Source organism: Desmodus rotundus, chromosome 11, assembly GCF_022682495.2.
Source record: "Desmodus rotundus isolate HL8 chromosome 11, HLdesRot8A.1, whole genome shotgun sequence".
Taxonomy (NCBI): Eukaryota; Metazoa; Chordata; class Mammalia; order Chiroptera; family Phyllostomidae; genus Desmodus; species Desmodus rotundus.
This window is the reverse complement of record NC_071397.1, coordinates 81,692,171-81,714,841: the sequence shown is the minus strand read 5'-3', so window position 1 is coordinate 81,714,841 and position 22,671 is coordinate 81,692,171. Positions and strand designations below refer to the sequence as shown.

The 22,671-nt window shown below is 41.0% G+C and overlaps 1 protein-coding gene and 1 long non-coding RNA gene across 4 annotated transcripts in view; one reads left to right on the top strand and one right to left on the bottom strand.

The window, feature by feature from the left end:
- The window catches only part of PDE7B (phosphodiesterase 7B), a 293,650-nt gene that overhangs the window by 71,530 nt on the left and 199,449 nt on the right, over positions 1 to 22,671 (bottom strand). Inside the window, exon 1 of one of the 3 annotated variants that reach the window (XM_045188807.3) lies at positions 19,399 to 19,560. The exons of the other annotated variants lie outside the window; for them this stretch is intronic. Coding sequence (XP_045044742.2) covers positions 19,399 to 19,402 — 4 coding nt within the window. The 5' untranslated portion in view covers positions 19,403 to 19,560. Of the gene's footprint in view, positions 1 to 19,398; positions 19,561 to 22,671 lie in introns of those variants that run through there. 3 annotated transcript variants of the gene reach the window in all.
- On the top strand, positions 6,342 to 22,506 carry LOC123478849 (uncharacterized). The gene is made up of 3 exons (XR_006654226.2): positions 6,342 to 6,420; positions 6,655 to 6,725; positions 22,224 to 22,506. It is a non-coding gene; the product is annotated as an uncharacterized lncRNA (long non-coding RNA).

The window sequence follows — 22,671 nt, the reverse complement described above, 5'->3', positions numbered from 1 at the left end:
CTGGTGGATTTGCTGACCTGTTGTGTCATCCTTTTGGGCTTCTCCTAGGGCTTTCAGGCTCGCCAGCTGGGAATCGTTTCTCCACTAATATTTTTTCTCAGGATTACCAAGGAGTTCCTCCTGGTTTTATAGTCCTGAGGGCACTATGGTCCCAGAAAACTTCTGTATAGTATCAATGCAGGGTTTAAAGCCTCTGCCAGAATTTATTCCATTTGTCCACCTGAGAGTATAAGGCAGAGGAAGCCTGTCATCATGTAAGACTTCCAATTTAGACAAACTGAGAGGAGAGAGCACCACATAGCAGAATGGAGAAAAAGAGAGTGATATGATAAAAAAAAAACTTATACAATTAGTTTAGCGTTAACTTTTTATTAGCCAAATGTATCCTTTGGTTGCTATTTGCCAATAAACCAAATATATATTCATCGTGATTCCCAGAAACTGAATATTAGGAGAATCTACCCCGTTGATGAATACAAGATTCAATCAGATAGATATTGTTTATTTGAATAGAAGTCCAGGGGAAATGGGTTTTAGAATAAGAGAACTAGATCTTTTCTGGATCAAAAAAGCATCTATTACTTTCAAATAAGAAATGGAAGGCAGTTATTAAAACTATTATTCAGCAAAACTGAAACTACCTGGCAACTAATTTACTCAAGTTCTTAATTAAGTAGAATTTTCTTGATGCAACCTCAATTTTGGGAATAAAAGACAAATAATAATGGAGCAAGTTGATAGCAAAAATATCTAAATTAACAAACCAGGCAAAACAAACAAACAGCAGCAACAACTACAAAATTCATCCCGGAGAGTTTCCCTTCAGTGCTGCCTCTGTCTATAGCTACAATTACAGTCCTGAAGCAAATTACTCATAAAGCTAATAATGGCCTTTTGGTGTAGTAAACAGTTGTGTTAGAAAAGGATTAAATCGTGTTAAAAAATAGTAAAGCAGGAGGCAGGATGATTTTCAGTGGGTTAACAATGCATTTGAGAAATTTCCCAAGAAACCAAACATTTCATATCTCCAGCATTCTGTCTAATTGAAGCTCTAATACGGTAATTTACGTTTTAAGCATATATTTATAATATAGAAAGATATTGCTCCTTCTCCTTGCTTTTGATGCTAAATTGCTTCAATATGCTTGTGGGAAGAGAGAAATAATTCAGTAACAACAGCCCCTGGAGGAGCAGAGGCCACTGGCCGATGTCCGAAGAACAGAACAAGTGGCGTCCTGCTGAACTGCTTTTACTGGCCATGGTCTTGGGTAATCATCTATTTACCTAAGGCCGTATATCCAAGCTAAACAATTATTTTGACTATTCATTAGGCCCTTGTTTAACTTCAGCAACTTTCTTTCTGGCAAACGAAAGGTGCTGTGGAAGCAGGGTAGGGAGCGTTGACAGCTCAGTCGTGTCCTTAGTCTGTTCTTATTGTGTTCCAAAGTGAAACAAACAGCAGGGGAATTCTTATTTTGAAAGGGCTGCTTCTCGTTTGCCCCTTCAGGCTGAAAACACAACATGTCGTCCTTGAGTATTTAAGGCTGCAAACACGGGCAGAGAGAGAGCTGAGCATTTTGGCTCCAGGAGCCAAGACCTGGAGACAGCCGCTCACCCTCCCAGGGGACGTGGTTCCGGAATGGACCTCTTGCCCACTTGGCCTCTCGGGCTGTCTCTGTTTAATAAAAGCTTGTGCTAGGGAGCAGACGTTATGTGGCCTCTTATGTAACTGGCAAAGAGTGTGGAGGCTCTGATGGTGATGACAACTTACAGTGGCTGAAACATGGGCCACATGACAAGAGACAGACTTTGGTCCCAATTGTGGTGCCGAGGTCCCTTCAGGGTGGGCAAGGGGGAGAAGAGAGGGACAGAGAAGTAGCTTCTATGCTCCTATTGCATCTGAGACGAGTGAAGAGGATGATGGGAAAGGCTGCAGAGAACACGGCATAGGCATTCACAGTGGGGGCGTCAGGAGGAAGAGACGGTGGTAGTGTGAGAAAGACGCAATCCTGGGGCAGCCCACGTATCGTGGGAGAGAAGAGGCTCTCACGAAAGGTATCCCTTTGAACTTCTTAGACATCACTAATTCATGTCACTGTGGCAAACTTGCAAAACACAGTCAGAGAGGACCCAGATCCTCAAATCCCAGACAAGAACTTTCACCATGCTGCATGCACTGCCTCAGCCGGCAGCTTTGAACGCTGCAGATAACTACTCTCAATTAGCAAAGTGAATTATTTCTCCTGAGATGTTTATCTAGTCTAACAAAGAGGAGGAAGTTTGTGCACTTGAATCACTCCTTAGATTTATGGGATAGTACGGGCAGCCCGTTGTGATAACTCAGGCCCAGATGACTGTTCCGGGCCCTGTGAGCTCACATGAGATCCAGGAGGCCTGATGAGAACCAAATTGCTCATCTGGAGGTTCAAACCCGCTGTACTTTCTTGAGTGAGTCTGGGCCTGTCTGGTCACTAAGGGCTACGTGCTGAGCTGGCTGAGTAGGAGGCTTCCTGTCTATTGATCTTTTGCACTGATTGTGTATTCCCCTGCTGTCCCCGAGAGAGCTCTGCCTGTAGGAGGAGAGACCAGGATTCAGTTGTCCAGAAACCACACTCTTGGCAAAGGAGACAAAATAAAGTTTTCCGTGCGTGTGAAATATAGTTATTTCTTTCTCTTTATAAAAATCCTTGATCCTTAAAGTCAGAGAAAAAGGAAATTTCATCAAGTCAGAGTCGAGTCTCTAAACAATGCTGTACTACATTGCAACTTCAGCTTAGAATTATTAAATCCTTGTAACAAATGTGCATTTGTGGACTTGAATGCTGTAAAAGTGAATATTAGATAGCAGTGCTGTTATTTTTTAAAGCAGGTAAAGAAGATTTTAACTCAGACGAGACATTCTGCAGCTTGATGGTTTTACAGAGGGAAAATGAGAAAAAATGTTTTAACCACCACAAAGACAGGAGTCTAATAAAAAGAAGACATTGAACATGCGGCAGCAGGAATGCCTAAAGAGAATTCTAGGAAGCTGTCAACCGAACACAGAGAACATGTCTTCTTACGAAGACGGAGGGGAAGGTGAACAATAATCTGGGGAGTCATTTTAGGGAATACGTGATCTGGGTCTGCCTTAAGTCATGCAAATAGCCGTGTGAGCATGTACACTATTCACTTATTTCTGGGATAGTGCTTTTTATCACCAGAGTTTCACCAAAGCAAAGTTTGTTGTTTTTTTTATAAATGCATCACATACATACTGGTACATACAATGCCAGTACATTGTAGGCACTCAAAAAAAATAGTCACTATTATTCACATTTTGTTACTGTTCTTCTGAGATTCCTGCCTCTCCTCAGCCTCCCTCCCCCGTGAGAGTCGGCATTATTTAGGAGGATTTCTAAGTCAGGAACTGTTTAACGGACTGTATATGTTTAAGGTGGTTTAGTCCTCATGAAAATCCACCTGAGGCAGGTGTGTGGATCACCTGCATTGTACTGAGGAGCACACAGAGCTTGTTTGTGACTGAACTGGGATCAGAAGCCAGGTGGCCCAGGAGCTCTTGCTCTCCAAACCATTGCTGCACTGGGCCACTGTCTCCATGCTCCACAACAGTGACGGGGCGTGATCACCTGTGCTGTTATCCATCATTTCCTCAATCATCCCATGCTGTGCGTCTCCTCTCTCTGCTGGGAAGCCCTGGGTTAATGAAAGTGAGTACCAAAACTACGTCCCGAGGAAAGCTGAATGTATATCCAAGGGCTTCTTCAAAGCAGCATTATGAGTCCAGTGAACAGGGGTGCAGTGGACTGTGACTCAGGAATGAATGAGTTCCCAATGGTGCGGGGTAGACCACCATTTCTAGTCTAGTCTAGACTCCACTGGAGATACAGGTATCTTGCAGGTCAGTACAACTTTTGGGTAAGTGGGTCAGCACAGGGGCCAAGTCTAGGGCAGGCTCAGAGTAGAGCCCAGACTAATTCAGTTCATTGAAACAATGCTCAGGGAAAACATTATACAAAGTGTTGGAAAAGAGATGGGAAAAGGGGAAACAAAAAGTCCATGAGATATTTTGACACTCAGATAGTTAATGATCTAGAAGAGAATCATAGAAATGAGCAAATACGGTATAAGCTGGAAGGAGCCTAAGTTTTAATGATACTGAGATATTTGTGTTTGGCTCCCTCTCTCAGAAGTGTGAGGCTTTATGACCTTATTTGGATAAGTAACTTGGAGATTTTTGAATTCCAAATGGCTTCCTAGCAATCCCTTAAAATGTTTCTCTTAGTATGGTACACCTGAAACCCATATAATTTTAGTAACCAATGTCACCCCAATAAAACAGATTTAAAAAATAAAATGTTTCATTTAGTGAAATTTAAAAAAGAATCTTTTAATGTTCAATTTTAAAATTTAACATAATTTCACATTTTAGAACTATGGTTGAAGGTGAGACTTAGACTCTCACCTAAGGTCTCCAGTAAGCAAATTCCTGTAGATACAGACGGATGATTTAATAAGGCTCGTTTCAGAAACCACTTTCTATTAGGAAGAGATGTCCTTGTATCTGACGAGTGTGTTAGTTTTCTGGAAAAATAATATATTCAGTGGGAGAGGTGGGGGAGGAGAAAGAGAGAGGAAAAAAGCAAAGGGAGAGAAGGGAGGAGAGGACTAGGGAGAGGAGAGAGAGGAGGCTACAGAGAAAATGGACACGGGGAAGAATTTAATAGTGGGGCTGAGGAAGAGGGAGGTGTCGGATAATTCTTAGATTTCTGCCTTGCATGACTGGATGGTTAGCTGTGCAATCAAGAAAAAGGGAAATCTCAAAGAGATGTTATTTCATGTCCTGCATTTGATAAATGGTATTTAATATAAATGATATCGATGATAACATGATATTTTTAGTAGGCAATACGATGGTGAGAAATCTTTGGACAAGTTTTGGCTTCATGGAGCTTAAAGTCTACTGGAGGGAACAGTACAGAACAATTATATGCGTAAACATAAAGTTGCAACTTTGGATAGTGGAACAAAAGAGATGTACATTGTGTTAATAAATTTATAATAGAAACTTATAATGGACTTCACCTTGCCAGAGAGGTTGTTTTAAACTTCCCTGAGGAAGTGACATTTCATTTTAGGTCTGGTGAATGAACAGGAGTTAATTTAAAGCCAATATATGTGCCACTTTGCCCTGAAAAGCCTTGATTTAGGCCTGTTGTCTTGCCTGGTGTAATTAGCAGTAGTGTCTCTTTCACACTCAAAAGTATTCTGGTTGGATCATACATTACACGATCACCCCGAGTGCAGCAATCCAGGGAGCAGAAGTTCAAGGCCAAAAGTCCTGTGGTAGGAGGACAGCATATATGAGCCACCACAAGAAGACCAAGTGCATCATAGCAAAGAAAACAAAGTGGATGTGCTGGACCACGGAGTAAAATGAGGAGGAGGGGTCTACGAAGGGGAAGGGGCAGCCATGGAAGTGGGAGGAAACTCAGAATCTCCTTGTGTCGTGGAAGAGAGTAATTCAAGAGGGAAGGAATGGTTTTCATGCAGAGCTTCCTGAAAGGGTAAGTGAAAAAACTGAAAAAAGTCTTTTGGATTTAGTCAAGCAACTGTAGTGGGAAATAGAAGCAGAGTGCTTTGGAGAGGTGGGGAATTGGGAAGGTTTTATTAAGGAGCTGATATTTAGAAGGATCTTAAGTGATAGGTATATTTTTGAAAAGCAGCACTTTATACTGTTGGCTTCCAATTGATCCAACTATGGTCATTGAAATGAAGGGAAGGGATTTTTAGGGAAAAAAATTATGCTGATCTTAAGATCAATAGTAGTCCCTAAGAATGATATTAATAATAAAACATAATTTAAAAATTGCACAGAGAATATAACAGTCCAGGACATGAAAATATCCATACACTTTTGCAAAATATAGTGATGCTCTGTCTAATCACTTCCTATCCTTAAATGCATTAATAGTTCAAGAAAAAATGTCTAGTGGAATTCATTGCCCAAGAAAAGTTTTCATCGGGAAAAAAATGGATGGTCACATCAATGAGAATAAATATAATTAATAAGATAAAATAGCGACTAAGTCCCAAAATCGCTGAATAATTTTTGTGTTTTTTGATCTTTGAATAATCTGAGAGAAGTGTTTTAATGTATTGTTTGTTGTTATGTGCTTCTGAACTTCCTGATTCTGGCTGGGAACAAGGACAAACCTGCCAAAATCCTGCAAAAAAATATGTTGCTGATCACGGGCAGGAAATACTCAAAGTCCCACGAGATAGCCTGTTCTTAGGAGACTTCCACACCAAGTCTGCTGACCTCAGAAGGAGCATCAGGCCACCATACTCAAGGCTGGAGCCTGCTCAGAGCCAGGAGGTATTTGGGAACTCTTCATTCCAGGAGTTTGTGCCAACATGGTACTTGGATTCTTTTAAGCTCGAAGTGTTATTTGTTTTCTGTTTGTTTTTCAGAAGGGAAACAGATGGCAAAAACTGGACTCAGTAGGGAAATGGTTGAATTGATTATATTATGTCAATCTACTAATTTCTATTGTAATAGCTAAAATTTATTAAATTTTTAGTATGTGCTAGGTATTGTTGGAAGTACGTTTCATGAATTAACTCACTTAGTCTTCTCATTAAATCCCTTAGAACAAGTACTGTTGTCAATATCATACCTGAGAGAAGAGGTGTTGAATTACTTTTTCAGGAAGGCGTGGCAGGTGAGCATGAAGGCAGATCCGAAACCAGCGTGACTGGCTCCACAGCCTGTGCTGTTAGCTAACACGGTACAGTCTCTGTTATAATATGTCTGGATCTGAAGTGAGAGCCACGGCATATTGTTAAGGGACGGTAGGCGTTATATAGAGGGTGGAGGAAGCTAGGGGGTGGAGGGATTGAGCAAAAAGGAAAAAGGACTCATGGACATGGACAGCAGTGTGGTGACTGCAGGGGAGGGGTGGCCAAGGAGGGTATAAGAGGACTAAATGGTAATGGGAAAACAAGACAAAACAAAACTGCTTCACCGAGTAAAGAAATCAATGGCCCGAGAAGCCTTTACCACCTCCATTCTGGGCTTCATTCAGTCGTCTGTTTTGCTAAGTAGGGATAATGATACCTGCCCTGTACACCTCACAGAAAGTAGGAATCAAATGAAATCACATGGATAAAAGTGCTTTGACAATCACTTTGTAATAAAGTTTTATTATGAAGAATATTCTTAGTGATATTGCTATATAAATATTAAATATACCATATATTATATAAATTCTACATTGTATTATCCTTATATGTTACATAAATAATATTGATATTGCTATATGAATCTAGGTTAGTGTTAAAGTGTATTCAAAGTGAGGAGCATTATTTATTGATATATCATAAGACATGTGAATTAGGGGTACTGCAGTCGAATGTTTTTGGGAAACAGAGAGGTTTAACAAAATTAAACTCTAAAAAATTGCAAGTTATCAGCTATGTTGTATTTTCCTAACCTCCATCCCCTGCCCAAATTCATATGTTGAAGCCCTGACCCTTAATACTTCTGAATGTGACTCTATGTAGAGATAGTTCCTCTAAAGAGGTGATTAAGCTAAAATGAGGCTGCTAGGGTGGGTCCTAATCCAGTCTGGCTGGCGTTTTTATAAGAGGAGAAAATTTGGACACGTGAATTGATGCCAGGGATGCACAAGCAGCCAGGAAAGACCATGTGAAGACTCAGCAAGGAAGTGGCCATCTGTAAGCAAGCAGAGGCCTCAGAAGAAACCAAATGTGTAGATACCTTGACCTTGAACCTCTAACCTCTAGAACAGTGAGAAAACAAATTTCTGATGTTAAAGACACCCCCGGTCTGTGGTATTTTCTTGTGATAGATGAAGAGGCTGCTTCTACCAGCAATGAAGGCTCATCAGAATTGTGGGTTCTGGTATTCCAAGCTTTATCAGGGACTTCCTACATGCACTCATTCTGGTTTTCAGGATCCCATTCCTTCCATTTAGTGCCCTCACTTTCACAGTAGACGCCTTGCCATGTATTATAATTCAGCCACTAGCAGGATGAGGTGAGAATCTGGGCTTGGTTTTCAAGAATTTCAGCTCTGCAGCTCTAGAAAGTGAATCTCTTTCAGGGCAAATGTAGAGGCTTTCAGGTCATTTGTGCAGCACTTGGGGGTAGAAACAAGAATCCTTTAACTCATCCTTTTCTTCCCTACTTTCTTCAGTAACATTAGAAGCCATCAGCCAAACTCATTATACTTGTTAGTTTGACTAACGTGTTCAAAGGAAACACATACATGCTTCTTACACGTGTTTGATTTAGGAGTACCCACTGTTGATATTTTGCATATCTCTATTGCCACATCACACCGCAGATCACCAGCTCACTCTTTACTATGGGAAATGGAGTAATTAGCATCTTTAAATCTAATCAGAGAGTCAATTCTAGAAAATCTGAAACCTATTCAGAAAACTCATCCTTAAGATTCTGTTCCTCTAGAACCATTTTTTGCACCAAAATCTCTGTATTAGTCAGCTGTTTATTTGGAGGACCTTGACTGATACATGTGGGACTTTTCAGATCCTTCAATATATTAATGTTCACTGTGAATATCCAAGAAGGTGAGATCATCCAGCCTTTCCCAAACACAGTTGTCCACAAAATGTGCCTGTTTACGGAAAACAATTGAGTATATACCTCACTACATGGAGAATGTGTGTGAGTGGGTGAGGAGGAGTGTGTGTGTGTGTGTGTGTGTGTGTGTGTGTAATACATAGGTTAAAATCTTACACTGGAGGGAGCTAAGAGGTCCTCTACTTTCTCTTCTCTGTATCATCACTCCTTACATTCTTTTCGTATTTGACTGTCTACAGTTCCGGTTTGAATTTCATTTTTGGGTTATAGACCAACTGCATATTAATCTACTTATTACTCAGAGATGTGTTTGAATACCTACTATGTGCCAGGCCCTGTTCTTGGTCCTGGGAGTATAGCAGTGAACAAAACAGACAAGATGTGACTGCTGAGGCGAGGCTCAGGTGCTAGTGGGGAGGGAGAGATGATAAACAAAATGGACAAATCAATTGCCTATAGGGACACGATGTGGGTGCTACAGGGTGAAATAAAGTAGGGAAGGGGCCAGGGGGGCTGGGTGGCCTGGAGGGGGGTGGGACTACAGTTTAAGTAAAGGAGGGTCTGTTTATTTACAGATGGCTCTAAGGTGACATGGAACAGATGGGAGTGAAGTGCGGGAGGTGACATGAGACCATCTGCGGGGAGCATTTCAGGCTCAGGGAACAGCAAGCACATGGCCGCAAGGACATGTGGGTACATTCTAGAACCAGCAGGGGGGCTAGCCTGCTGGAGCAGAGAGAGTGTAGGGCGAGTGGGGGAGACAAGGGCAGAGAGATGACAAAGGGCGGACAATGGAGGGAAGGAGCGGAGAGTTGGACTTAGAGAGAAGCAGGCAGGCATAAGAAGGTTTGAAATGAGAGAGTGCCATGATCTGACTGAAGGCTTTAAAGGGTCTCGCTGGCGTCTTTGTCGCCAATAGAGTGTTGGGGAACTTTATTTGTTTACTAGATCCCAAAACATGAGTGGTGTTTTTTTCCTGTAACCCAGGTCCTGTCTTGTGTCCCAGTTACAGCAAGTCTAGTCAGTCACCAAGGGTTTGTTTTGGGTTTGTTTCTCACCTACAAACCCCAAAGGCCAAGATATGTCTTGGCCATCATTGAGAAAACAATGCCTGAATTAACTGAATGAGTACACCTTATAGTAAACTTACCTTTTTGAGTTTTCTGTCTTTAAGTCTTAAGGCTTTAAGAAGCTATTTTGTCATCAACATAAATATCTCACTCTTTGAAATTAAAGTCTAACCCGTCCAGAATTCCCTTTTCAGTGAATCGCACTTTCCTATACCACTTTTCTCTTGTGATAATTAAACCCAGGGAAGGAGTTCTTCGTGTCCAAACCCCATTACATGACTTCAGTCTGAGAACTGGGACTGAAAAACTGATTCTGTATTGAAATAATTCTTTTGGACACAATAAATAAACATTAATCTTCCTTCTCAATGTTCACTGAGTACCAATTATAAGTCTACTATACTCATGTATTATTATATTAAGTATTACTATCACTGTGTGTAATATAATATAATGACAATAACTTTTATGCTACCAAGTGATATCGGGGGACAATTTCTTTTAGTACAAGTTACTTAGTTTTTCACATCGAGTATGCTGCCTACCACTTTACTCCTTTACATATTATTATAAGTGATGGATTTATGTGTACTCTATAATTTCTGCTATAGTGAGTACAAACTTCATGCTTTGTATTGCTTATCATTTTAAACACTCAAGATTCTACCATCTGTATTTTTCCAGGACTTTGCTGCCTTTTCACCTCATAACACACATAGAAAAATAACATTTCATTCCCGTTGGGCTAAATATATCTGGTTGCTCCAGGCCAGAGTATTTTGGACTGGGATCTTGGTTGCCCCAGGCCTGCCTGGCCACCCTGGGGGTTGAAGAGGACCAATGTCCCAGCACACTGAAAACCCATTCAGAGCACATCGTTTGGGAAACTGACCAAGAGAATTAAGATGACATTACCTGAAAACAATCCTCAAACATAGCTTAGCATCCGTTGGAGGTCATAGAATCAATAGACTCATCAGAAGGGGCTTGGTAGGGTGGAATGGGGGCCATGGAAACTTGGAGTACAGGAAGGGGGCCATCATTTAAAGCAAATGGTTTTATTTCTCTGGACTGACATGGTGATATCCTGGAAAAAGATAAGCTCTTGCTCACCTTTAACCTTCCAGTCATGATTCAGCATGACATTTTCTCTTATTTTTTTCCACTATATTTCCAGAGTGATCCAGATTTTCCCTCTTCATCCCAGGGTTGGGAGGAAAATGAAATTAGACTAATATTCCACTCTGTTTTACAACTATCAAAGATCAGTTGTTTTTAATCAGATATTATGATTTAATAGGTCTGGAGTGAGTTTGGACTTAGGTATTTTTTAAAAGATTCTCAATGATTTCAGTGGGGAGATCTATTGAGAACCACAGATGGGTACCAGTGGGGTGGTGGGAATTTTGAAACTGAGCATACCTGTGAAAGGACGTACCCTGAACCATGATCGTTCAGCACAGTAGAGAGGAGAGAGGAGGTAAAAGCAAAGAGTACAGAAAGCAAATACTCACATTATACATCATCTTTGGGCATTTCTGAGTACGTCTTGTTGGGATTTGGGCACTTTAGTTAGGAGACTGGCTTATTACTGCTCTGGTGAGCTGGAAGAAGCTTTGTGGAACAAATCAACTTGTAAAACATTTCAAAAAGGAAAAGGTAGTAAAAATTGTGAAGTGTGAATTCATAAATCAGCAAAAAAGAAGGGCCAGAGCAGCAAGTGGAGAAATAGATGGAAGAGTAATTTGTTTGGGGAAAGAGGATTGTGTATGTGTGTGTGTGGGGGGGGGGGTGGCAGGGGAGGAGCAAAGGAAGGAGAGATAAAGACTCTGATCCCAATGAGAAACTTGGTCATTGAGAAAAAATCAGAGCACTCTGTATAGGGCTGGCTCAAACTTAGAAGGGTCATTGGCACTTTTTTTTTCCTTGGATTGGGCAATCAGAGCTGAGGCAGATCTTTGTCATCAACAATCTGTACTCACACATCAAAGCAAAATTATAACAAAAATAATACACTGTAGTACCGTTGAAAACTCTTCACTGAAAAGACTAAGAGCATAATAAGATACAGGTACACTTTCTATTATTTAGTATATAGAACTCACAATTCTAATTCTGAAGAAAAATACAAGGCCTGTTTTATGATGTGGCATCTGTGAAGCCATCTCTTATCTCTGCCGCCCCTAAAACTAGAAGCTCAAGTCTCCAAATTCCTAAACAAGGACCTTTAGGTTTGTTGCATACTTTTAGTGATAACTTGTCACCAACTTTACTGGGAACTTATTTCTGGGTCTTTTCTACAGTTGGCATCATAGCTTTGTTCTCCAAACCTTGATGTCCCACACACATTCCAACTTCATCACAACTGTATGAAGAGACCCACACTACCTGCCAGTGGAAAGATATCATCTTTGGTGATATAAAATGCACAGTCATTTCTGGGTTGTTCAAGTTTAATGTTATTATGGGACTCTTTGGGTTAGTTTAAAAATCTCCTCTGGTGTCTTATAGTATCTCAGAGAGCCTGCACCATCGCTAACAACCACTGTGTGTACCACTAGGATAGAGAGTTTGCAGCAATGGATGGTTCTGGGGGGACTCTATGCCAGCGGTTGGGCAGAATACCTGTACCTCCTGCTTAACAGCGAACAGAGCCTTCTGAGCACCGGAGGTAGAAAATAAGGAAGGAGAAAAAGGCACACACAAAGAAGTAAATGTTTAGAATGCAAGTCTGAGTGTAAGAGTTCTACGTAAATGTGACAAATATATGTCATAAATTTAAAATGGTCAATAAATATTGTGTTATTTTATTTTATCCAAGTACATTTTTTTTCTATTTGGGAATATGCCCTATATAAAGATGCATAAAATGTTCACTTTGGCAAACTCATTTCCATTCATTTCTTGTTTTTCGGCATTCGGAAAATCTACAACGGTGTCAATATAACATTCTGATTATGTTTTTCAACTTCTCCATTCATTTACTTGGCTCTATACAAAAATAATATTCAAAAAATGGTCCCAAAGAAAATATGCCGAGTACCAGGGTCATCAAGTGAACAATTGCATCTTTCTCTGAGACGGGAGCTGGGGAAATGGACCAAATTGCAGGAGGTAGAAGCGCATGTTTGTAGTCTTCTCTTTTCTCCATTTTTAATAGCATGGAGCCATTTATTTATTGACTGCTTGAAATAAATTCAAATAGAAGAACTTTGTAAATGCTGTAGTCTCTGGTAAGGCCTACCTGGTGCCAATCTTTTTTGTTATTTATGAGAGGGACTCAGACAGCTTGAGTGTCTACTCTTTCTATCCAAGAGTTCATTTGTTGTTAAGTAAAGCTCTTTTGTCTGGACAAGAAGCTGAACAATAATTCACAAACTTGCAATTCTCCTAGGACTGAATTGGGATTCATCAAGCCTCACATTTAAGTGGGCTTCAAATGTGGTAGAAAATGAGGCACCTGTGTTTTCTGAAGAGTTTTACTTCCATTTCACTGTTTCTAGGTTAGTAAGAACATTTCACAGCTCCCTCTGCCTGTCCTGTGGGTAGGTGGGAAAGGGGTAGAAGCTGGGGTATGGGGGGACTGAGGAAGTAGACCCCATTCTCAAAATATTTATTGCTCTTTCCATTTACCTGGCTTTTCTTTTACCAAAGAAAATTTTGATTATCGTACAGTTTTTAAATAACAACTTTATTGAAATATAATTTACATACCACACAATATACCCAATTAAAATGTATAATTCACTAGTTTTTAGCGTATTCACAGACATGTGCGACCATCACCACAGTCAACCTGAGGACATTTTCATCACCTCAGAAAGAGACCCAGTATCCTTTAGTTATAACCCTTCTTGGCTGCCATTCGCACCCTCCTGGGCCCTACACAGCCACTAATCTGCATTCTGTCCTCAAAGATCTCCCTATTCTGGACATTTCATAAAAACAGATTCATAGAATATGTGGACTTTTGTTCACTTGGCTTTTAATCCCACTTTGCCTTAAGACATTTTTGATAGTGTTGTCCTGCATTGTGCTGCCTTTTCTCCTCACAGGGCTTATGCTCTCCCTGAGTCGTGGACAGCCAGCCTAGCCTCGATTAGTGTTTGTGAATTTTTGAACCAACTTCTGGTTTTCTCTCCTCATACCAAGAGAAGTTGTCTGTCGCGTTTCTCTGCAAAGGGTTACATTGCCTCACCCCCCTATGATGGAATAGTCTTTTCTCTCTCTCTCCCCACTAGTATGATGACATGTTGTAACATATATGGCACATATATAGCATGTGCTGTAACATGTTCGAAACTCAGGTCTTCCTTTCCTGCACTGAGTCTTCACTACATTTATCTCCATCTGCTCCTATCTCTATTCTGTCTAGTTCCCAGGAATGCTCCTCAGCAGCCTCCTTGCTTCCTGGTAAAGAGGTCCGACCTACATTGCCTCATGGGCACTGGTATACTGGCAGTGTGCTGGCTTGCCTCCAGAGAATCGCCACTGATTTTCTGCTCTTCCTTATGCAATTTAGAGAAAGGACTTTCTCCCACCAGGACTGACTTGTTGAAACCATGGAAAGACGAATCATTTTTACGTATTTATTTACTTAAATTTCTGGAATAGTTCTAAGAGCAAAAGAATGACCAATTTCACATATAAAACATCACTCTGCTTGCTACATATCTACATTGCATTACAATCCCTAAACAAGCACATGGGAACAAAGTGCCCTCGAGCTAGGAGTAGGTATATATACATCAGCAGGATTCTTTTATACTCCCTCTTGGCAAAGACTATGCTGTTTAATTAGGAAGCGTTGCATGGCGTAGACATTGAAAAGTAGGGACATGAAATTACTGCTTTCAAATTGTTGAAGTTGATGCTTGAGGATCTGAAGAGGACTGTTTACATTCAGCCAGAGTGACAGTTAGCTGGGCCTCATTTTTCTAGAGTTGACTTAAAGTCCAAGTCAGAATAAATTCTGGGGGAAAATGTCTTTTACTTTTCCTACTTAGTGGTAAACAAACTTAGGGGAAAATGCATTTTCTCTCTCTGCTTGGAGGGAAAATTTCTCTTAGGAAACTTTTGAAGTACTGTTTTTTGGAAACCAAAATTTCTAGTTCCCAGTTAAGGAGCTTGAGAAAATGGACAGACCCATATGGGATGGTGCATTAGTCACCCTCTGAGTTTCACTCGTATTTGTTTATGTCTGCATCATCAATCAACATAAGACGCCCAGCCATGATATAACCCACATTTAAACTGTAAAATTATTTGTTAGAACAATGTAAAAGGAGAGGGAAATAGGTTTCCCTCCTCAATATCCTTTCTTTCCCATTCCAACCTATGAAGGGAGAAGGGGTAGTTAAAGAGAGAAAAGTACATAAGGAACCTTGGACATAATTTTGACACATAGAAACAAGAGGCCCTTTTCTAGTTGGCATGTGGAGGCACCCTTTCTCCCAGAATCTGGCCCAGGCTTCCTGCAGTTTGGGTGGTGATTGGCACATTCCCGTGCCAATGGGAATAACAGCTGGCTTCTCAATATTCTTCCCAAGCAGCTGCTCCATCTACCTTGGCGCTGTCTGCTCACAGCTTTAGTTGCTGACATTCTCAAGCTGTTGCTGAGTGTCTCTAATACCAGTACTTTCCTCTGTACGGTTTTTAATTCTGAGTAAAATATCAGCATCTTTAATCCTTTGTCAAAGGAGATGCAATGCAAATTCACCCAAGGCTGAAAGGTACACTCATAGTCAGATTGGTGCTGAGGTTTTTGCAAATGACTGTGATGTGTTGGTTGGGGAAAAAGAGACACTGGATTCCCCCATAAACCAATATTTTAATACGTGCCTTTTTGAAAAGTTTCCATATGGGGCCAACATGGAATAAAAGAAGGAGAGTGAGGGGAAAAAAGCATATAGCATATGGGAATATTTAAAAACCTTTAAGAAATGAACTACAATACTGAAAGCATTAGTAGTATCATATGAAACCTGGAAAGGAATACTAACATAAGAGTAGATGCCAAAGAAAGGTACAGACCAGTATTCAGACTAGTGCAATGTACTAGAATATTCCCAAAGCACGGGAGTTATAACTCCAGTCACCCAGATGCACAAGCCAAACATAGAAAACAAAATAACAGGAAAATTTCTCTTTTGAGAAAGATGAATTTTGGTGGCGTCTATTAGTATGGGATGCAGAATAACTGTCTGCTGGACAAATGTTAAAAATACCCATGTAAGAAAGAAGCAAGCCCAGCCGGGCAGAAGAGTGTAAAACTTGGCTGATAAAGCAAAACCGTAAGGGTACGCTGGGCAAACATTCTGAGCAAGAGTAATCCAAAAAACTCACAAAGCTGAGAGCTTAATAATCACCCGAAGGTGGCGTGAAATATGAAATAGTGCTGAGTCCGTAGTGTGGCCTCTACAGCTCAATCATCCCCTGTCATCTCAATGTCGCCCAGTGAGACGGAGTACCACGGAGCCAGGGATTAAAGTGGGGAAAGGACACACAGTAAATCCAACACCTAACATTTGCTTCCCAGTAACACAAGTGGAGCTGTTCTCGGAAAAGGGTGAGAGCTTCATAAATTCCTTTTACTTTTTTTAATATTGACTTTTCTTTCCACTATTTTGCTTCAACTCTTTGCCTTTACCGCTGCATCCCCTGGATAGCCAGCATCCTACTGATGATGAAAGTCAAGATTTCCATATCTGCCTGGAGATGTTAACTGATCCAATCCGCCAAAAGTCAGCCAGGCAGGGAGCTGTTTCTTTGAGCACCCAGGCTCCCAGTGCATTACAAAAGCAAGACAAACTGGGCTACCAGCTCAGAAGCTTTTGTCTTTGCTTTTTACAAATCCCCATAAATTTCAAAACAAACCAGTACCAGGACAGCACTTTTGGCCTAAGTATTCAAAGTCAAGACACACACACAAAAACTATTTCCTGACTCATGCTGTATGTGTAGTTTCTATGAAAAGAAGTCTTTTTTTTTCTCTCCTGCTTCTGAGGAGTGAGTGATGCAGCATAAAAAAGCGCTAACTCTATTTTTCGGTTCCTGTTTCAGAACTGGGAAGCTAAGACATACTGTGAAAGAAAAGACTAACCAACAAAAAAGTCTTGTATCTTTGGTGCCTCAGTTACTGCTCTAAAATGTGTCTATGTAAGAATACATGTTAGGAAAAGATTTACTGTTGGACTCAACTGGGGTGGGAAAAACACTGGAACGTTCATCTCCGGGATGTGCCCTGCCCGTCCCACCCGGCTTTACTGTGAGTGCCGGAACCGAGCCAGAGGGCCGGCCAGGGCCCGGAGCTGAGACCCAGGAGAGGGAGGTGGGTGAGGAGAAAGGGTGGTGGTGATGGGTGTTTTGTAGAAAAAAAGAAGTTGTGGAGAATTTGTGGAGTTTTTTTCTATCTTTGTGAAATGAAAAAAAATTACCCCCCTCCCCTACACACTTATTTGGAACCAGTGCCACTGCTAAGCTGTGATTTATTTATTAAAACACAACAAAAATTTCTCCCTAAAGGGAGAACAGAAGTACTTGTGTACTTTAGATGGCCCGGCCTACAACAAGTTTCCCTTATCCGGTTGAAATACAATAGTATTTAACAGTTGTGAGGTGGTGTCTGGGAATTACTTTTTACACCTACTACCTATAGCACACCTTACACTTACAAACTGTTTATTTAGTAAGCCATAATTAACCTTTCTGTCAGGGTCTGCTGGAATTTATCTTAAATCACAGAAACATGAAATTGCCCCCCATGGTCTATTAATCGATGAGGTATTGATCTGTCTTTACTGCTTTCAGCTTGTGTGAAATTTCTCTTCCCTGTTCTTTTTTTCTCCTTTCCTTCTTTCCATTCTTTCTTGACAGTCTATCCCTAGAGTTCAAGGTGAAATACATTTGTGGTGCAATTGTCTAGATACTTCAGATGAAAGTAGATTTCAATCCATATGAACTAAAAAATTTCTCACAGTATGAGTTGATTTGAGATAGCATAGCTTTGACCAGTAAATGCTTCTGTGTCAGGGAAAACCACTCCATTTCACTGAGTTTTTATCTAACTTTTAAAGAATTTGGATATTTGGGTTTGGACCTCTTTTGCAGATGGTTGTGAGGCTTCATGATTTTATATGAATAAACAACTTGGACATGTATAGACGTGAGTGATTTCCTAAGGCCTTATAAAACTTCCCAGTTAGTAGTTTTGAAAGAGGAATACTTTAATATTTAGTTTTTAAGTCAAATAAAATTATTACATAGAAAAGTCCTTCACATGAAGAACTATGATGGAAGGTGTGATTCAGACTCTCACCCCAGGTTTCCAGTAAGCACATTTTTGTGAGTACAGGCAAACAATTTAAATTAACAACTCTATTTTCAGAAACCATTTGATATTTGGGAGCTATGTCTCCCGTATCCGATGAGCTTATGGCTGTCTGAAAATAAAAGTCAGATAGAGCAGGAGGGAGGGGGGAGCAGACAGTGAGAGAGAGGAAAAGGGGAAGGAGGAAGAAAGGAGAAGGAGGTGAGGAGGCTCCAAAGAAAATGGTCAGTGAAGGGGAGCCAATCATAATCCAGCTGTTCCAAGCCAACCAAAGCATCTGGTTTCTTTAATTTAGTACACTTCATACTAAAAGGCCAGTTTGTTTACACTGTATATTTTGAGTTATTTGAAATCTCTCTTCCAAACCATTGGGTTTGCGACTTCAGGGGAGGCTTTTCAAATGTGGCTGGAAAGTATCCCACGCCAGTATCACATGGCGTGAATGATATGGAAAAAAGGGAGAAAAGTCACAGACATTTTAATAGTAGTTAGTTTGCCATTTCAGACTATTTTCTTATGCCTTTCTGAGAGAACTAAAAATGCCCCAAGTTCAACTTCTAGGCCATGCAAATTAAGCCATGTTTTCTATACAGTGGCATATACGCAAGTGGATTCGTGCATGGCCTCAGGCACATGGGCATGTTTTTAATGGAGACCCTATGCTGTGTTCCAGTGACACTATTTACCTTTTAACCAAAACACCAACTGAAAATACACAAAAGTGTCAAGTCCAAGTGTTCAGTCCTCAAACTTCTGACGTTCCTTCCCGGACCCTCTCTCAGTGAGCTCCTCATGGACAGAGCTTCGGTTTTCATGTATAAGGAGGGTGTCCCAATGCTATCCTCCAGGCCACTCTTCTCCATCTGAACTCCAGTCATGAATTTCCATCTATTTCAAAACCCTCACTTTGCTGCCCTATGATCACCTGGATGTGCAAAACAAAGCTCAACATTTTTCCTAAACCGCATTTATGTAATTGATGCCATCCTTCTACTGGTCAAAAGAGTTACAAACCCGGGGGGGGGGTGGCATTTCAACTACCTCTTCTCCCTGTTGAAGAAGCCAGGCCTTTTACCATTTGCTTTATACTGTTTTTAAAATTTGTCCCTTCTTTTCACTCCAGTTGCTCTCTTCACTCGACACCTGAATTACTCAATAGTTTCCTGCTTGATTTTCCTGAATGTGAGACTAAAAATGTACACCTGAAGGCAAAAGCTGAAACATCTCCTGAATATTATATTATAAGTAAACAGAAGGGACTTAACTTCACCTAGAAAGAACCCACAATTTATAATCGTTCACAAGAAAACAAATTTATAGCTGAGGTAACTGGCACACCATTAAATTACCCATGGGAGAGGTTCTTACCCATTTATCCTTTTTGTGGTCCAGGCTAACTGCATGACTGGCCCTGAGCTGACCATCACAGCCTTTCTGGTGCCTGGTAACATTTGGCAAATCTCTCCACCTTCTCAAGGTGATGAGGTGATCAGCTTATTCATCTTTGACTTTTCAGTTCAGATAGCATAAAGGAAGTTCGGACAAAAGAAAGTTTGCTCCCATTTCTCAAGTCTTTCCCTCTGGGACTGTTTGACCTCATCAAGGGCTGTAACTGCAGCAACACACAGACCAATAGCAACAGCAATGCCCAATGGGAAATGCAGCTGGAAAACAGGAGGCGAGAGCTTGGTAGCGAGGCCTTGGTCATAAACACTTAAGGCCTCAGTGTGACACCTTTGTTGCCTGTGTAATTCCCATTGACGTCAATTCCATGTTATGGGTGCTTTAGGACCACAAGAAAGAACCTTACATTGCTTCACACATCAACGTTACTTTCCTGCAAAGCTGTAAACTAGTAGTTCTCAGAGTCTGGCTCTCAAACCAGAAATATTGGCAGCAACTGTACTATTGCTGGGAATGTAAATTCATGGGTCCTACCCTAACTGACCCACAGAATCATTATCTCTGGGATGAAGGCCCAGGAAACTAGTTTAACAAACTCTCCACATGATGCTTATTCATGAAACAGTTTGAGGACCACTGCTCTAATTTATTAAGATAATAACTAGATATAAGCAAACAATAAAAAGACATAAATATGCAAATTAAAATGGGATAAAGTGCAATCTGAATAGAGGGTCTATCTCTTCTTGTACTTGCAATACTTAGCACAGAATCAATCCCAGTAAACACTGTTGACTAAATGATGAGAAGGGTCTTATTAGGTGGATGCCAAACTTCAAAATATTCCACATTAGCAAATGATGTTTTAGATTTTTTCCCTGGTTTGTTTTCTAGAGAGTCATTGAAGTCTTAGAAAATAGAACACTAATCTGAGAGGCAAGGTTTTCTAGGGTAATGAGAATCAGCTGTGAGGGCCATAAGCCAGCCCAAAGGTGCTCTTCTTTCTTTTCCTACCTTAGGATTGGTTCATATATTTTATAGTTCAGAGGTCAGGACAGATGTTCCGACAATAACCACCCCTTTCTGAAAACAAGTCTTAAAAGGCTAGTTTATTTTTAATTACTTTTTTTGGACTATAAGACGCACTTTTCATCCCCAAATTTGGGAGGAAAATGGGGGTATGTCTTATAGTCCGAATGTAGCTTGCCTAGCTCGCTGGGCCAGGGGAGGCAGCGGTTGAGCGGGGTTTTTCTTCCCTATTTTCCTCCTCTAAAACCTAGGTACGTCTTATGGTGCAGTGCGTCTTATAGTCCGAAAAACACGGTACTCAATTGTCTTTTAAACCATTCTTGGCTCCCTCCCACTTACCCAACTGGTTATGAGACCCCAGTAAAATATTACTCCCCAATACTTACTGAATTCATCCCATGGAGTACTTTCCAGATCTTTAGCACTCCCTCAGATTAACCAGTAATTTCTCACTCGAGGCACTGCAGTCGCCATCTATTCGGCGTCTCTCTCTTCTCTTCTATGTCCCCCTTTAGCCCACCCTCTGCAAATATGTCACATCCATCTCTCTGAAATTATTGTCATTGCCATGTGTAAAATCCTTCAGTGGCTTTATATCACCTTGGAATGAGAGGGCCCCTCATCATCTGAGCCTGAGTAATCCTCCAGCCTTCACTGCCTGCCTGATTTACTGGATCAACCTCTTGCCCAACTGACTCGCCCTTCTGCAGACACTGTGCCATTCTCCCGTTCCTTTATTCTGGAATGTTCCTACCCACCTTCCTGTGTGGCTGATCTGCAGCTCTCTTTTAAGACTCAATTCAAGTATCACCCCCTGGAGGAAGCTTTCTCAAACCACATCTCTCTCACACATTTTGCAGTGGGCACCTCTCCTCTGTGTAGCTCTTCGTCCCAGCATTCATCACATCTTGCTTCTCTTTCTCCAAAGAGCTTCTTAAGGACAGGAGCCATTTGTTATTAATGTTTGTAAAAATAACACTTGGCTCTTTCCCTAGTATGTAGAAGTGCCTCGATAAATGTTTACTAAGCAAAGGAATGAATACATTAATAAGTAAAGACAATAGCCCTTCCAAAGGCTGTTCCTTAGGACTGAGAAAGAACTTCACATCATATGGGTATCCGCTGGAAAAAAAATGACCCATAGGCATAGATAAGGCAGTTCATATCAAATGGCTACAAGGCCTCCTACAGACGCCAAACCGACCCACTTCGGGAGCTCGTAGAAATTGGAAATTTCTTTTCATGCTGTTATTTTCTTCTCATATTTCCATACTCCTGCTAGGACGGGGGGAAGACATGATGAAAGGAAACCCTGAAGGCCATTTTCAAGAAGTTAAAATATAAGTGGAAAGAGGAAAGATAAGACATCTTCTGTGAGAATGTTCGTTTTGACTGCCAAACTTTCAGTCTCCAGAGATTTAAGGGGTGAGGTGGGGGAGGTGTTCTGTGTGAGATTGGAGAGCATGGAACCTTAGGTGTTTATTCAGACTGAGCGTAAATTCTGAAAACTAGAAAGTTGATCTCAACTTATTGGAACAAGCCTGGAATTTAATTTTGTGTTATATTCTCTAGAGACACGAGGACCAAAAAAGGGGGAGGGGTTATTTGCTCAGCTTGAGAACATGATATTGAACACATTTTTTCCCCATTCCTTTTCTCATCATTATAGCACATGATCTAGAGGAACTGCAGGTGGGCGGTTGGTTTGGATCCAGTTCCCAGACCCTACTGCTCATTAATTGTCCTTGTTTTATTTTTAGTCTGATATTTGGAGTGATTTTCTCACGCTGAGTAGGATGGAACCCAATCTACCGGGGAGCATCTACCCTCAAAATCTCGCACTCCTTCTGAGTGACCAAGAGCCATGATGTCTCCACAGAACGGAGTGTTACGAAGAGTGTCACCAGAACAGCTGGGAGCCATGATCTTTGAGAAATCATGGGAAATAGTGGAAAAGTCTTTCTTTTTGCCTTTACCCAAACGGCTGGTCTCTGAGTTGTGACTTCTGGCTTCTAAGGTTGGGATTTAACTCTAAATTATGTTGGGTAGAGTCAAAAGTCAAAGTGTTTGGAAAATTCGGGTGTATAAATAAAACCCTAGCCCTTAAGTGGTCCATGTCTGAAGAACATCTTCTTCCCACACAGAAAGTACAACAGAACTTTCTGCAGTGATGACACTACTCTGTCCCGTCCCATAGTGTAGCCACCA